This window comes from Mytilus trossulus, chromosome 13 (assembly GCF_036588685.1).
Source record: "Mytilus trossulus isolate FHL-02 chromosome 13, PNRI_Mtr1.1.1.hap1, whole genome shotgun sequence".
Classification (NCBI taxonomy): Eukaryota; Metazoa; Mollusca; class Bivalvia; order Mytilida; family Mytilidae; genus Mytilus; species Mytilus trossulus.
Genome location: NC_086385.1, coordinates 40675969 through 40692803, shown reverse-complemented (window position 1 = coordinate 40692803; position 16835 = coordinate 40675969). Strand labels below are relative to the sequence as shown.

The following is a 16835-nucleotide window of genomic DNA, read 5'->3' as shown; positions in this document are numbered from 1 at the left end:
TTATTATATCAAAAGATTAAGTACATTCTTGTTAGGTACCACTAGAAATCATATGATAACATAGCATTTTAACCTTAATCAGACGAATGAGAAGCTTTACAATTACTCAATAAACTGTAGATTAGACTGGAACCATATTCTGATATGTTTGCAAAGCAGTGCCCTTACTCATTCAGATGCATTTGAGACAAGCTTGGGATCTCAGGCAGATGTTTGAGAAAGCTTCACCCTAAGCCATACAGACACATATGTTGTATCCTTTCTCAATCTTATGTCTGAGAAGGTGTATTCTTACTTATTTCGTTCAAGATTTCGCAAGATACATTCTTATAGCATAGCACTAAGTTCATATTTATAACATAACATAAGACACATTCTGAACTTTAAAGTTTTAGTACTCAGACAGATGAATAAAAAACCCTGTACAATTACTCAATGAAACGTATATTATTATAGCATAGCACTAAGTTCTCACTTAAAAACATAACACTAGGTACATTATATTAACATCAGATTAAGTACATTCTTGGAGGGTAATAATATATAAAATGCTATCGCATTATATAATCCCTTCTTCAGATGAATAGGAAGCTGTTCCATTACTCAATACAGTAGATAAGATTGTAACTGTATTCTGATATGCAAAGTTGTAACATCATTCATTTAAATGCATTTGAGACAAGCTGTGGATCTCAGGTAGATGTTTGAGAACAAGTCACCCTAAAAGAGGGACGAACGATACCAGAGGTAAAGTCAAACTCATAAATCGAAAATAAACGATCAACTACATGCTTAAAAATAAAAAGGACAAACGGACAAACAATATTACACATAGCAAAACATTGAAAACTAAAGAATAAACAACACGAACCCCAACAAAAACTAGGGGTGATCTCAGGTGCTCCAGAAGTGTAAGCAGATCCTGCTCCACATATGGCACCCGTCGCATTGCTTATGATTTAACAAATCCGGTAAATAGTATAACGCGGAATGCCACATTTTTGAAAGGGAAGGGGATTGTAGTTACGACGTGAGAAACCTATCCGATATCATTTGTGAAACGGTTATTCCATAACGGTCAACGAACTCGTGATTGCGTTCGTAAAATTAACTAAGATATGATTTGAACTTCACTATTTCCAACTCTTGATTTAATAGCTTCATTGTGAATAACAACCCTGTATCAAGACCATCATGATAGGAAATGCAAACGCGGGAATGGCGTGTCAATTTGGAGATATACACATCGTATACAGGTGCTGGTGCAATGTTGTTACTCAGAAATGGTCAAACAGACACATTTGGTGTATCCTTTCTCAATCTTATGTATGAGAATGTGTGTTGTTACTTATTTCGTTAAATATTTTGCAAGATACATTCGTATAACATAGCACTAAGTACATTCTTATAACATAACACATGACAAGACACATTATGAACTTTTTAACTATAGTACTCAATCAGATGAAAGACAAACTGCACACGTACTCATTCAAACATTATAGCATAGCACTAAGTTCTTAGTAAAAACATAAAACAATGTACATTATTATATCAAAAGATTAAGTACATTCTTGTTAGGTACCACTAGAAATGATATGATAACATAGCATTTTAACCTTAATCAGACGAATGAGAAGCTTTACAATTACTCAATAAACTGTAGATTAGACTGGAACCATATTCTGATATGTTTGCAAAGCAGTGCCCTTACTCATTCAGATGCATTTGAGACAAGCTTGGGATCTCAGGCAGATGTTTGAGAAAGCTTCACCCTAAGCCATACAGACACATATGTTGTATCCTTTCTCAATCTTATGTCTGAGAAGGTGTATTCTTACTTATTTCGTTAAAGATTTCGCAAGATACATTCTTATAGCATAGCACCAAGTTCATATTTATAACATAACATAAGACACATTCTGAACTTTATAGTTTTAGTACTCAGACAGATGAATGACAAAACCCTGTACAATTACTTAATGAAACGTACATTATTATAGCATAGCACTAAGTTCTCACTTAAAACATAACACTAGGTACATTATATTAACATAAGATTAAGTACATTCTTGGAGGGTATCACTAGATAAAACGCTATCAAATTATTTTTAGACCTTGTTCAGATGAATAGGAAGCTGTACAATTACTCAATACAGTAGATAAGACTTTAACCATATTCTGATATGCAAAGTTGTGACATTACTCATTTAAATGCATTTGAGACAAGCTGTGGATCTCAACCAGATGTTTGAGGAAACGTCACCCTAAAAGAGGGATGAACGATACCAGAGGTAAAGTCAAACTCATAAATCGAAAATAAACGATCAACTACATGCTTAAAAATAAAAAGGACAAACGGACAAACAATATTACACATAGCAAAACATTGAAAACTAAAGAATAAACAACACGAACCCCAACAAAAACTAGGGGTGATCTCAGGTGCTCCAGAAGTGTAAGCAGATCCTGCTCCACATATGGCACCCGTCGCATTGCTTATGATTTAACAAATCCGGTAAATAGTATAAAGGAATGCCACATTTTTGAAAGGGAAGGGGATTGTAGTTACGACGTGAGAAACCTATCCGATATCATTTGTGAAACGGTTATTCCATAACGGTGAACGAACTCGTGATTGCGTTCGTAAAATTAACTAAGATATGATTTGAACTTCACTATTTCCAACTCTTGATTTAATAGCTTCATTGTGAATAACAACCCTGTATCAAGACCATCATGATAGGAAATGCAAACACGGGAATGGCGTGTCAATTTGGAGATATACACATCGTATACAGGTGCTGGTGCAATGTTGTTACTCAGAAATGGTCAAACAGACACATTTGGTGTATCCTTTCTCAATCTTATGTATGAGAATGTGTGTTGTTACTTATTTCGTTAAATATTTTGCAAGATACATTCGTATAACATAGCACTAAGTACATTCTTATAACATAACACATGACAAGACACATTATGAACTTTTTAACTATAGTACTCAATCAGATGAAAGACAAACTGCACACGTACTCATTCAAACGTACATTCTTATAGCATAGCACTAAGTTCTTAGTAAAAACATAAAACAATGTACATTATTATATCAAAAGATTAAGTACATTCTTGTTAGGTACCACTAGAAATCATATGATAACATAGCATTTTAACCTTAATCAGACGAATGAGAAGCTTTTCAATTACTCAATAAACTGTAGATTAGACTGGAACCATATTCTGATATGTTTGCAAAGCAGTGCCCTTACTCATTCAGATGCATTTGAGACAAGCTTGGGATCTCAGGCAGATGTTTGAGAAAGATTCAACCTAAGCCATACAGACACATATCTTGTATCCTTTCTCAATCTTATGTCTGAGAAGGTGTATTCTTACTTATTTCGTTAAAGACTTCACAAGATACATTCTTATAGCAAAGCACTAAGTTCATATTTATAACATAACATAAGAAACATTCTGAACTTTATGGTTTTAGTACTCAGACAGATGAATAAAAAAGCCTGTACAATTACTCAATGAAACGTACATTAGTATAGCATAGCATTAAGTTCTCACTTAAAACATAACACTAGGTACATTATATTAACATACGATTAAGTACATTCTTAGCAGGTACCACTAGATACAACATTTTCACATTATATTAAGACCTTATTCAGATGAATAGGAAGCTGTACAATTACTCAATACAGTAGATAAGACTGGACCCATATTCTGATATGAAAAAATGATATGAAGAGGAACGAACGATACCAGAGGCAAAGTCTAAAAATATACACGCATAATTACAAAAATGAAATTTAATTTCTGAGTTATAAGTTAATAAGATTTTGATATTGTGTAAACGGACCAATGCATTAGCACATTTTCCAACAAAGGAAATGGAGTGTATTACTTTCATTGAGTATTTGTTTTATGGACGAATAATGTCTGCTAGATAGTCTAATATTTACACAGATTTATGGTAATTCAAAATCTGCCTCGTATATAGCCAAAAGCAACATTGAGACGTAGCCGAATAATAGTCCGAAGTTCAACGACAGAAACATACACAAATTTGGTATTCTTTTGAAATAGCTCAGTACTTCTGGAATCTGAAAAAAACAAAAAAGAATAAATTAAGTTTGGCTGTTTCCATTTTCAAGTTTAATAATTGAAATAAACAATAATAACAAAAATAATCCAATAAAATATACCCTGAATAGATTACCGTACCTGTTAAACCTTTCAAAATTGAAGATTTTCAATGCCGTTCAATTTCTTCCTTTGGTTAACCTTCTGAAACTTGTAAACTTTGAGCCTCATTGATGATTATTTTGTATACAAATTTCGGGTTACAAAATTAGGTTCCGGTATATATGATGAGTTGATTTAAAAATTTGGAAAATTAAATTATATTTGATATCAAATGTTGCGCTTTAGGAGGTCTTAAAATACAGACAACGCATTCGTTAGGGTTTTCAGTTACCTTTCACAGACAAAAATTAGCTTTTATAAATCCTTATTTGATCGATGTTGACTGGTTACTCAATAAGGCGCATGGTATGCAATTTGATATTGTTACAGGTTATAACTAATAGCGTCAACGAATTATAGTTTAATAATACCACTTTTGAAAGATGATGCCAGTAACACAGTTGACTGTTGGTATCAATTATAAGACATTGCGAAAACATAATCTACATTTGCAGTTGACTAAAAATATTTTATTTTGAATTTATGGCGAGTATGGTATACAATTACAAATAACAGAGTTCAAAACATTCGCTGATCAACTTTGTTATGTTTATAAATAAATTTGTACATGATCGGATTTGACGTTTTGTTTTAAAAGAGACCTATCACAGTTTTTTTGAATGGTCTTATTTCCTTCTAATCATTTCAGTCGTCGATTATTTAAAACACATTTATCATATTTTTCGAATCGTTTTCGTTTATAAAACCGTGTTTACATTATGAGAATATTTTAGTTTTACTGAATACCCACTCTTTTTAAAAAAAAATATATACATGTATTCGATTTCATAGTTTATAGTAAATAAATTTTTTGTTGGCTTTTTTTGTTTAACGGCACAATCGGCACCTATGGCTATCTAAGTAGCCATTTTATGTATGGAAAATAAACTGTTATATTCATAGAACAAACGGCATAACTTCGGCAGGAAAACTTAGAGTTACAAGCACCTACTATGTGCGTTGTTTAAACTTAAACTGTTGTGTCGAATTGTTAATGATAGTGTAAGAAAATTACTAATACCACGGCCATCAAAAAAGGTGTTATACGTACTAAGTAATTTTATAAACTATTATGCATTTGTATCAAGAGAAAACTACATACATCCAATAAGAACTTTGGCAATTTAAAGCATTAAAGATTGAAGTCGAACTACTTGCGTCGTTTGAACATCAACTACTGTGTTGAATTGCTAATGATAGTGTAGATAATTACTTTTACCACAGTCACCAAAAACATAAACATAAATGTTATACTTACTAAGTTTGCTAAGGCCACATAAATGAACATGCCTGCACCAGCTGAGAATATCCAGGATCTAGCAACATCATTTGAGCTTGCTAGTATGCCTATATATAACCCTAAAAACGCTGTCAGACTTGAAATGAAATTCAAAACCATGGCTCTTTTGATTGACAAACCGCTAGACACTAAGGCTGCAAAATCTCCTGAAAGAAGAATTTTATAACTATTTTAAACGAAATACTTATAAATATGGAAAGTTATAGGGTTAAAGGTGCTTCAAATGTGCTCAGAATTTTCTGCGTTTATATTTAGTAAACTACTTTTCAATGAACATTAGGAAAACATCATTTTTTCTACTTCAAATCAGTTGCTCAGAGAATAGCCTGTGCACTGTGAATGCTAAATATATATCTATTTTTTTCAAAGGTTCTCTTTTTCCTATGCTCATGATTTTATCTTAATAATAATCATCGTGATAAAACTGTCATTTGTACTCTCTTCGACAAAATATTGGACAGCTTTACGATTTGATTAATCGTAATGGAAAATATGTTTCGAAGATGGCTTAGAATAAATTTGGATCGATCGTTGTATCAATCCCGTCCATCTTTTTATCTGAATGTGAATTACAAATAAGCACTTATCACCGGGTTTGTATTAACATGAATAACACAACGGTGCCACATGTAGATAAGGATTTGCTTACCCTTCTGGAACACTTAAGAGCATTCCCTGTAGCTCTGTCTGAAGTTTTTCCATCATGTGTTTGTGTTATGTTACTTGTCTTTCTCATTAAATTTTCAGTTCATTTTCGACTAACGAGTTTGAAGAACCGTCAGGTATATTTCGTCTCTTTTTGAAATAGTGAGTAATTAGAATTCAAGCGTCGAGTATTTTATATGCTATTATGATGAGGCAGTCAGGACAATTTGTTATATAAATCATAAGAGTTACCAGGATTAACATGCCGTGCGCCGACACGCGTTTTGTCTACAAATACTCACCAGTGACAATTGAATCAAAAGAATTAAAAAGGCGAAAAGCACGGAGTTAAAAATCATTGAGGACCCCAAAATTCCGAAGATTTTGTCAATCTCTTTAGAAGAAAGAGTATTCAAAAAATATATATTTATACAAATATAGAAACAATAAGTTGACAATTCATGCCATCCCTGAAACGCTGCCGAAAAGATTCTTTCTTAGCTATTTTTTTTCTCTAATAAATACAAAAAATAACAAACCTAACTCATGGGGTAACTCATGGCAAAACACAGCTATTGAGGTAGATAATCCAACTGTTATGTCTTTACTGAAGGCAGCGCCTATAGCAAGACCATCTGCAAAATTATGTATTGCGTCCCCTACTATCACCATCCAAGCAAGGGCAGATTTATCTGCAATTTTAAAGGCAAAACTATTGTTCCATTCTATGTCAGTATTCAATTAACATTCCTTTCTTCAACTACATGTAGTTACTCTTTTACCTGTTTAATTTTTTTTTCAGAACTTCTTGCTTTGATGTCGAAATAATGCTACAAGCTTTATAGAAAGGGGGGATATAAAACAGACACGATGCAAACAGAACAAACAAACAAAACTTGTTATGAATTCAAGTTTCGATCCTAAATTTTATTTATTTTGTAAAGAATCACCGAAGTAAACAAACTTAACCGGCCACTTCGACATGTATTTTTGTCCATCTGATGAGTTCAGCCTTTTTCAACTGATTTTTATAGTTTGTTCTTATGTTGTACTGTTAAACCACTGTCCCAGTTCAGGGGGAGGGTTGGGATCCCGCTAACATGTTTAACCCACCACATTATTTATGTATGTGTCTGTCCCCTAGTCCGGAGCCTGTAATTCGGTGGTTGTCGTTTGTTTATGTGTTACATATTTGTTTTTCGTTCATTTCTTTTAAATAAATAAAGCCGTTAGTTTTCTCGTCTGAATTGGTTTACATTGTCATATCGGGGCCTTTTATAGCTGACTATACGGTATGGGCTTTTCTCATTGTTAAAGGCCGTACGGTGACCTAAAGTTGTTAATGTCTGTGTCATGTAAGTCTCTCGTTGACAGTTGTCTCATTGGCAATCATACCACATCTTCTTTTTTTATAAAGACTGCTACGATTACAAAATACCTTTTTCTCTTTGACCTTTAGTTTGGTTCTCCTCGTTTTGGCATTGGTAATCATCATCTTTCTGTAAATCAAGAATAAACAGCGGTGTAAATCCAAATTATTTTCCATTACGTTCTTGCGTCCTATTATTTTTCTCCTAAATTTAAAAAGAAACTCTTAAATCCAACTACTTTTATTTGAATGTAAACGATATAACAGAGATGAGATCGTAACGATCTATATGAACAAAAGGGGCATACATATAACCAAGTTAATGTGGGTTATCTTTAAACTGAGAAAGGTCACTATATCTGAGATGTAACCAACTAAATTTTGTAAGTTGTAGTAAGTTGAACTATATTCAAATTGTACAACTGTCAACTTTTATTTTTAATGGAGAATACAATTTAATTGGTTAGCACAAGTTCTTACGAGATATGTTTAAATTCGAAAATATGAAGACAATATCAGTTCATTTCAAAAGTATTGAACATATTTTTAAAAGAACACATTATCTTTTACGTATTATGCTTCCCATTGGAATGATACATTTCATCTTTAAGCAAATTTGGTATTTCAACAAAGTAAATAAAAAACCCTTAAAGGAAACGCTATCAAATCTTGTACTTTTCTATTCTGTACAGAGTCATTGTGCTACTAAAACCAATTTTACGTAATTGTGTTTAAACAACATCCCCAAGAAGCATTTTAGTATACATTTATTTGGTCTACCTTGTCTTTTGTGCTACTTTTCAGAAAAGAACATGTCAGTTCCAGTAAGAAAAATCCATAAATACTAGCAAGTAGTGCGCATTGTTTTGTCAAATTCTCTGTCACTCTTGCCTTTTCTCCATTGCTTTCGTCTGCTAAAACCTGGAATGAAAATGTGTAAATATGACTTATGTACTTAAATTTACTTGTCTGTTAAACATGTTAAAACAACACATCTCGATTGATAGATAGTTTGAATTTCAAATGGTGAGAATTAGAAAAAAACATCGTCTTTTACATGTTCAGTAATCAACTGTCGTTTAATTGAAAATGCATCACTACTTATAAAATATTTCACATACATAAGTCTGCTATTGTTTTCATCTGACCTTGTTTTATTTTCATTGTTTTTATGTTTTGTCATATATATCAAATTTATTCGTTCAGGGTATGTTTTGTTTTTGTAAATATGTCTTTTAGATTGAGTTACATATAGGCCATTTCAAATGATATTGTATAGTGTTTCTTTCTATGGTGTATTGTTACACTACAACTTCAGATTACATAAAAAAGAAGATATGGTATGATTGCCAAAGAGACAACTATCCACAAAGTGACACAAACATAAACAACTATAGGTCACCGTACGGCCTTCAACAATGAGCAAAGCCCATACCGCATAGTCAGCTATAAAAGGCCCATATAAGACAATGCAAAACAATTCTTATGGTGAATTTTAAACGCGCTGCATTTATTTGCACCTGTTCGAAGTCAAATAACGCTGGTTATAACCATTCGTGTCTCGTACGCCTAATACGATTAAAGCTCGATGTGCAATTACAAATAAGATTACCAGGTTGAATGCATCCAAAATACTAGCGTATTGGCAGCGTACATTATTTTTTAACACGCCCGGTGTACGTCGGAGCTATACGATGTTGTAAAACGCCGGTATTACTTTAAATCTTTGATTCGTAAAGCGTTGTTCATGTTTTATCTTCATGCGCTTGCATTGGTCAAAATATTGCTATTATCATTATACCATAAAGTTATTGTTACCTTTGTCTGCTATAACAGTTTTTCCAATTGACAACTAAATTTATTATCTTGGGATAGGTATACTTGAAATGCAATTTTCAACACCAAATGTAAGATAATTTACCTCAGACAGTAAATGTAGAATGGCATCACCAACCAGGCAACCGACTGACAGTGAAAGTAACATTCCCATGAGATAGTCTTTTATAACCTTCTGTGATAGTTTGACGAATACAGCCCCAACAAGTGAAGCTAAACTGATAACAAAAACGCTTGCTGTTCCAAATCCATATACTACAAAAAAGTGTTAACATTGTATAGATTACTTATATTTAATTAGTTAAAATTACCCTTCAATAAAGTCCAAAGAGGATATGAGGACCTTTGCTTTTCATAAATCGACCTATAAATTGACCTTAGCAATACGTGTATTTCAGGGACTGCAGTTATAGTTTTGATTGATTTCGCTGGACCGCATTCGTTTGATTTTTAAAGCGATGCCATTTATAATATATTCTTTAGAAAAACCATCAGACTGTATTTCTGAAAGAATTTTCTAGCCAGTTTATGGTGTGATATTTTTTATTGTCTGTGTATTCATCATAACCTAAATGTTGTTACTTCTTATATCTTATCTCTTACAAGTAAAACGCTGTTCGAATAATTTTACGTTTATTTTTTATACAGTTATATCTGTATATATTAACCAAAAAAACCCTGTCAACCTACTTTCAAGAGCTGAAGGAGGGACATGATCTTTTACCAAATCTTCTTTGTCTTTGATTTCTGAACGCTGCAACAAACTGTATATTACAGACGGGCAGATGTCTAGAAATTGTTCTCTCGTTATTCGGTTTGTCATGTGATGCTCAAACTTCCTTTCCACCATTTGCACCATTTCTCCGGTTGTCAATAACTTGAATAAGACAAATTAAAAGTAAAAAAAAAATTGACGATTATATACAGCACTTACAACTTAATAACATTTTTTTATGAAAGTCATTGTTTTTTGGTAAAGCACTAGCAAGATGTTAATTTGAGTCTATACATTTGACAATTTTGTGTAATTTTGTGATTGGGTCCCATTTATATAACTTCCTGATCCTTTTGATAAAAAAAATGATATAGCAATATCAATATTCAATAGAATGACTTAAATCTAACTTCTTGTTCTTCTCGTTTATGTCTTATTCTATGTAATAATCTAGAAATAATTTCAATCCCGATGTTATTTGTTCTATCAAACAAACGTTCGGATTCACTTAACTACAAAAGGAGCAAAATAAAAAGATAATAATACGAAAATGTGTGTGATATGTATATTCAAGTGAACAATTATAGATGTGTTAACTACTTGTCAGACTTTTGGCATATACATTTGTACGCGAAAGATATAGCATACATTATTGATCACACAAGTCTATAGTTAGTTTTCTAGTACTTTATCATGTGTATTGCGTGGTCATTAAACTTGCGAACCATTTGTACTCATTGTGTGATTTAAAAACTAGTATGTGTATGTTTGTCTTTTATGTTGTCATGGCGTTGTCAGTTTATTTTCAATCTACGAGTTTGAATGTCTCTCTGGTATCTTTTGTCCTTCTCTTCAAGATGTTTTTTTTTGTTATCTTGTCTGCGTTTAGGTGTTTTATCTACACTTATTGTAAATACCTTAGAAAAATTTAGAACTGAGCCGGTACTGTCTGTGTCAACAAAATCATTAAAACTTGAAGCTTTGTTTGTTCTGTATTTTGCATCGAATTCATGACCAGGAAAATGATTCATTTGAGGATTTGAATGTTGACTTGGAAAATGGTTGATTTTAGGATTCGAATGTTGACTTGGAAAATGGTTGAATTTAGGATTTAAATGTTGACTTGGAAAATGGTTCATTTGAGGGTTTGAATGTTGACCGGTAAAATGGTTCATCTGAGGATTTGAGTGTAGACCAAAATGTTCATCGTTATTATGACTAGATCGTTTAGTCTTCCTATGGTGTTCCTTTACTTTGTCTATTTTGTATCCTTTAATTATATCAGACATCATTTGTTTCACATCTGCAAATATAAATTATTCATGATTAACGAGCAGTTCAATTTGTCAATGCTAAAAAGACTAAATTTTCTTTATATAAAGATAATTAAGAATTTTTGAATTTCACGGGCTTTTCTACTTCAGAAATAGATTACCTTAGCTGTATTTGGCAAAACCTTTAGGACTTGTTGGTCCTCAATGTTCTTCAATTTCATACTTTATTTGGCCTTTCTGACATTTTTGGATTTGAGCGTCACTGACGAGTCATTGTAGACGAAACGCGCGTCCGGCGTAAATATAAAATTTCAATCCTGGTAACTATTTTGCGTTTTTTCTATATACCTATTGGCATATTCATTCCCATATGTCATGTTCGTTCAATCAATAGTAATCGTCTGAGGAAAGTCATATTATAAAACATACAAACGCACATTATCAATGAAGTTTTGTTAAGGAGCGAGCAGAAGCATGCCCCCGAGTGCAGGATATAAGTATACAATTATTTTCTATTTATATCAGACCAGGATTGGAAATGCTCCTACTGCGTTTTTTTTTGGAAACACAGTATATTTGACCAACTATAGAATTACAAACCTCCTCAAGAGTTACACAAGAAAATAACACTTCTAAATCTACATTTCATATAAAAGACTGTTGCTTGACGATTTAAATGAGACAAATCATGGCCAAAAAGAGATATTGAAAATAAAAGCATGTAACTAATTATTTAGCAAGACGAAACTCACAAAAGCAGTCGTAGTTACGTTTTACAGGTACTCAACCTTCTTATAATGATCCCATGGAGAGCATCAATATGACATTGCATTTACACCGTATACTATGTGTCCCTTCGTACAAGTCATGGACATTTAACATTGACTTTAATTGATGCTAAGAATTAAAGTGTTAAAACGTTTTAACAGCAAATATACTGCACTCCAAGGAAAAATAAACACAGGAAAAGTTCATAAACCTGTCAAATTCTAACAATAGATTTAATGAACCACCACAACGAAAATAAATCACGGTCATATTCCTGTCTTAGTGCAGACATTTTCTGAAGAAAAATTGAGTTAAATCTCTTTATTAGCTATACATCCCTCCCATTTGTATTGTAAAACATAGTTCTATGTTTTTGATTATTCAAGTCCATTAATTTTATAATGTTTTACATCCATACTTAACATTTACGTTTTACTACTGTAATAGTACTGGTAATATAATATTTCATGACAACGTGAGACTTAATCTGTCAGCGTTGCTCAGATAAAATATTTTATTTTAATTTCAAACATTAACATTATCTGATTAAAAGACTGGAGTCTATAAACAGTTTTAATTACACGTACATTCAATCTGAATCCAATTTTCCGTATAAGAGTCGAAGTATTCGCTCTGCTATCAAGCTTACGCCAATACTATTTTATCGTCATGATCAGTTATCAAAAGATTTAAAATGCTTCTTCGGAATAACAATATCCAATGTACCTATATATTATGATTAAACATATAGTTTACCTGTTTCATCCATGTAACTATAATGATGGTGTCCATAATGACGCATGATGTACTCAAGATGATCCACTAAACAATATGTTTTATCGTCGTATATGTTGACACCTGTAATATATATATATATATATATTGTTTACAAATGCTAAATGTACACAGATAATTGCAGTTTCTCGTGCAAATATTTCTATACATTTTTATTCAGTTATTATGTTCGAAACAAAAACTGATATAAAATAACAACCAAAGGCACAATTAAAGGGGAGGGGGAACTTGTATTGTGCAGACAGTTTGTCTTTCTGTCTTTTTTTTCTAGTTTCCAGGTAGTTTTCTCCTTATGAGTTTAACCATTCCAATATTATGTTCCGCTTCTTTGTTTCTCAACTTATCTTATTAAGATTGAAAGACTAAATTAAATATCAACTTTATATAAGATTATTACTAGGAAATATCTGTTACAAACACGAAATATTAACTGTAAAAATCAGAGGGAAGAAAGAAGACTAGGAGTGTTCTCTTTTTGAAAGGCTGTTATAAATTAAAATTTCAACAGTAGATATATGCCCTAGTTTTAATACATATATGACAATAACTATGTATCAAATTCTTAAATGTTTAACAATTTCTGTAATACGCATATAATAATATTTCAAATATTTTGCCTCTGTACATGATCGTGTCTGGTGAGATTTAAACAAAAGGAACTTAGCAGAAGAAAACAAATTAACGATACCTCTTAAAATTGCAGAAACGATATTCGAAGAAACTGAATGAAGAATCCGTTGCATTCTCATAAACTGTTGAGGATCTGGTCTTTGCGATGTTCTCGGTACAATAACTCGAGGACATTTATGTTGATGTGATGGTTTGATGGTCATTCTCTCATGTGATTGGTGTTCTGGTTTTATTGTTGGGTCTGACTCATCGTTCTGTGGTATTGAGTTAAACATCAAGAGAAAAAATATAGTGATTTATAAAATTGAAAATAAAAAATAATAGAAAGAAAACATGACTGATCAACAATAAAAACAATATTAAGTGATATTGATTATTATGAGTGAAACCTAAATGTCAAATCCGACAAAAATAGCATTTAAGTACACACTCTTCCTTCAAAGCTACTAGAATGATATTAAGACATTAAGACGTGGAGGCCGATTTAGTCGTGGCTGGTTTTGAGCCACAGATGAATGATTCTTCATTATTACTGTGAGAAAGTTCATCTATAATATTGGGGAGTCTCATTTTCACAAAATAATCGCTCCCCATCCAAAACCCCGTGATATAGAGAAACAATGCAGTATTTTGACCGACATGTTAGAATATAAATGCAATTATGTAGTCAATAAACCTTACACAAGGATTGTTACAAAATGTGTAATACAACAGAATATGGATTAAAAAAAAATGGTAATGAAAGTAAAAAAAAAATCATTTATAACATCTATTGATACATAATGATTTAAACGAAAAATTGCATGAACTATCATTAGTTTTTTTTCTCTTTAAATATATGTTTTAACTGATTAAGAATGCGCAATTGCTATTGACGATGACGACTTGACCACTTTAAAACCTATGTCTTGATTTAGATATTGATGCCTCTTTGAAATGCATCAGAGTATAAAAACAATGATAAATATAGCTTGTACACAAGTCATGTAATGATACAATCAATTATGTTAATTTTTTTCGGATTCGATCGTCACTGATAATTTTTTTTAAATGTTTGAAAAATCAAAATTTGAAGATGTAAAGTATAGAATGCACATAAAGGGGGGGGGGGGGGGGGGGGGGGGGGGGTTAGGGAGGGGGTACTCATGTGTTGAATTATTCTAATGTCTAGTGACAAATTTAACCCGGTGATCCCATTTCAAATCTTTGTTGGCGATATTCGGCTATTTGTGCAAACAGTCATAGTGTGTGTTATAACTTACGTATGGCTCTAAGGAGACGATTTTACCATTGAGTATAATCTTGATATCGTCGTGTTTGTCTTCTATTATCATTTCCCTGTTGTTTTGATGACTGTTAATTAGTCTGTGTATATGTTCCTCAATTATTGCAGGATGCAAGCACTGAAAGTATAATAATGGCATACAATTGACTGAACACTGAAAACACAAAAAAAAAGTTAAAACTGGAAAGTATTATTATTCAATAGAGTGGTTTTTTTTTTTTTTTAAATACGTGTTGTCACTTGTAAAAAAATCAGAACAAGATTCCAATGAGAGTATACAAGTTATTAATTTAGTGAAAACAATCACACTGGGAAAATATTTCCCTATTTTTGTGGATATTTAATTTCGTGGCTTCCAAAAAGAGAATTAACAAAATAAAAGCTCAACTCCAAGTAAAATTTCTTAAGTCCCCCAGCAAAAGTAAGCTTTAACAATCATAAAATGAAATAATTCTTCAATAAAATAAAGGAAAGAACGTAGGGAGTGCATTTTTTGAATGTTAAAGTATACCTGTAGTCTATTCTTGTACGTCATATGTGATTGTTTTGGAGACATTCCAGGTCTATAAAAACGTCGAACAGTTCCAAGTAATTGGCTTATATTTGATGATCCAGGATTTCCGTATAAGATATGATAGACTTGGTGAAATTCCTTTATACTCTTATGCGGGCATACAAATCTCTCTAGATGAACAGCCATTGATAAAGACAGGGTAGTGAGATATTCGAAGTTGTTCTCTGAAACACCGTGTCCACATGTTACATTGGAGATGAAACTTTGTAAGAATTGGTCTGACTCAATATACTGTAATAAAAGATATAACTTGTATTGTAAAACGTTATCAACATGATCAATGACTCGGAATAAACAATAAAAAATCCTACAGGAAACACCGTTACAAAAACCGTTTCTATTTAATGTTGCCTCATACATGTAGGTGACATTTCATACTTTTTATTTCTGTCCTTTTGCTCTATTTTTGTAAGCGTTATAATATATAGTTACTGTTAAATCCTTTTGTATATCATGTATATGTCAAAGCTAAATTATTTATCTTTTTCCTTTTGAGTTTATACATAGTTTATGTGTTTTTACCGATTGCATGGTCTCCCATTTAATGTACATACAGCTGTGAGCCGCATGGACATTGACTCCTGAGGTTTAAAATCAAAACTAATGTGTTGTCTTTATATTTGCATGCTTATTTTATTTTTGTTAATTAGTAATTGCATGAAGCTGCATGTTTTGATTATAATAGTCGTTTAAAAATCTTACAACTAGAACTCATTATTTGAACGTACTTCGTTCAAATGTTTGGCGTTTGGTTTAATGACACATCGATTCCATGTTACTCTATATCGCTCAATACCACGCATCTGGTATAATACAGATTTGATCAAATCGTGCGGGTCGGTTTTGTTGTAATTTAAATCACAAAGAACATGTGAGATTTCATTCCATCTGTCTGTTCTGACATTGTGATGACATTCAACAACACAATACATCCATAAGGCCAAAAACCATACCAAGGCCTTCATGTTTTGCAAAATCTAAAAGGAAAACAATTATCAATAACATCGTTATAAAAAGATATATTCCTCCTTGGCATCGTTCTAAACAAACAGAATTTTAAGAGATATTCCTAGTGGACATCATTAACAAAAAAAGGTAATCTTCTTGTGTTTTCGGGACTGATATTTATCCCTTTATGGTATCATTACAAGAATGAATATTTTCCATGGGAATCATTATTAACACACGTGATGTAGAAGGTCACTATTTTTTTTATTACTTTTACATGTTTAAGAGTAATCTCACTGTGTGTCATAGTTTATGGATATGTAAAGGAATTCCCTTGGATACATAATTACATACAGACATAATGCACATTCTTTCTACTTGGTATCACAATGTTAAAAGAGATTACCATTGGTCATCATAAATATAGAGATTATATTTTAAG

General features: G+C 32.1%; 2 protein-coding genes across 2 annotated transcripts; both read right to left on the bottom strand.

Moving 5' to 3' along the window:
* Positions 1–3803: 3803 nt before the first annotated feature.
* Positions 3804–13861, bottom strand: LOC134694379 (zinc transporter ZIP12-like). Its single transcript, XM_063555383.1, has 10 exons — positions 13645–13861; positions 12918–13019; positions 11037–11422; positions 10095–10281; positions 9490–9659; positions 8349–8489; positions 7638–7698; positions 6739–6891; positions 5513–5700; positions 3804–4112 (listed from the first exon to the last, which is right to left on the bottom strand). Exons 1-10 carry the CDS (start codon positions 13859–13861, stop codon positions 3978–3980), a joined length of 1740 nt encoding a protein of 579 aa, XP_063411453.1. The 3' UTR covers positions 3804–3977.
* Positions 13862–14032: 171 nt separating this feature from the next.
* LOC134694378 (uncharacterized) lies at positions 14033–15667 on the bottom strand. The gene is made up of 3 exons (XM_063555382.1): positions 15383–15667; positions 14849–14989; positions 14033–14134 (listed from the first exon to the last, which is right to left on the bottom strand). Exons 1-3 carry the CDS (start codon positions 15569–15571, stop codon positions 14033–14035), a joined length of 432 nt encoding a protein of 143 aa, XP_063411452.1. The 5' UTR covers positions 15572–15667.
* Positions 15668–16835: the final 1168 nt, after the last annotated feature.

Coding starts and splice junctions, on each gene's coding strand:
- LOC134694379 (XM_063555383.1), bottom strand. CDS start 13,861: ATGTTTAACTCAATACCACAGAACGATGAGTCAGACCCAACAATAAAA. Junction 9,660..10,094: donor CCCTCCTTCAGCTCTTGAAA/GTAGGTTGACAG, acceptor ACTTTTTTGTAG/TATATGGATTTGGAACAGCA. Junction 6,892..7,637: donor TAAAGGTCAAAGAGAAAAAG/GTATTTTGTAAT, acceptor TTAAAATTGCAG/ATAAATCTGCCCTTGCTTGG.
- LOC134694378 (XM_063555382.1), bottom strand. CDS start 15,571: ATGGCTGTTCATCTAGAGAGATTTGTATGCCCGCATAAGAGTATAAAG. Junction 14,990..15,382: donor CGTACAAGAATAGACTACAG/GTATACTTTAAC, acceptor TTATACTTTCAG/TGCTTGCATCCTGCAATAAT. Junction 14,135..14,848: donor TCGTCTCCTTAGAGCCATAC/GTAAGTTATAAC, acceptor CCAATATTATAG/ATGAACTTTCTCACAGTAAT.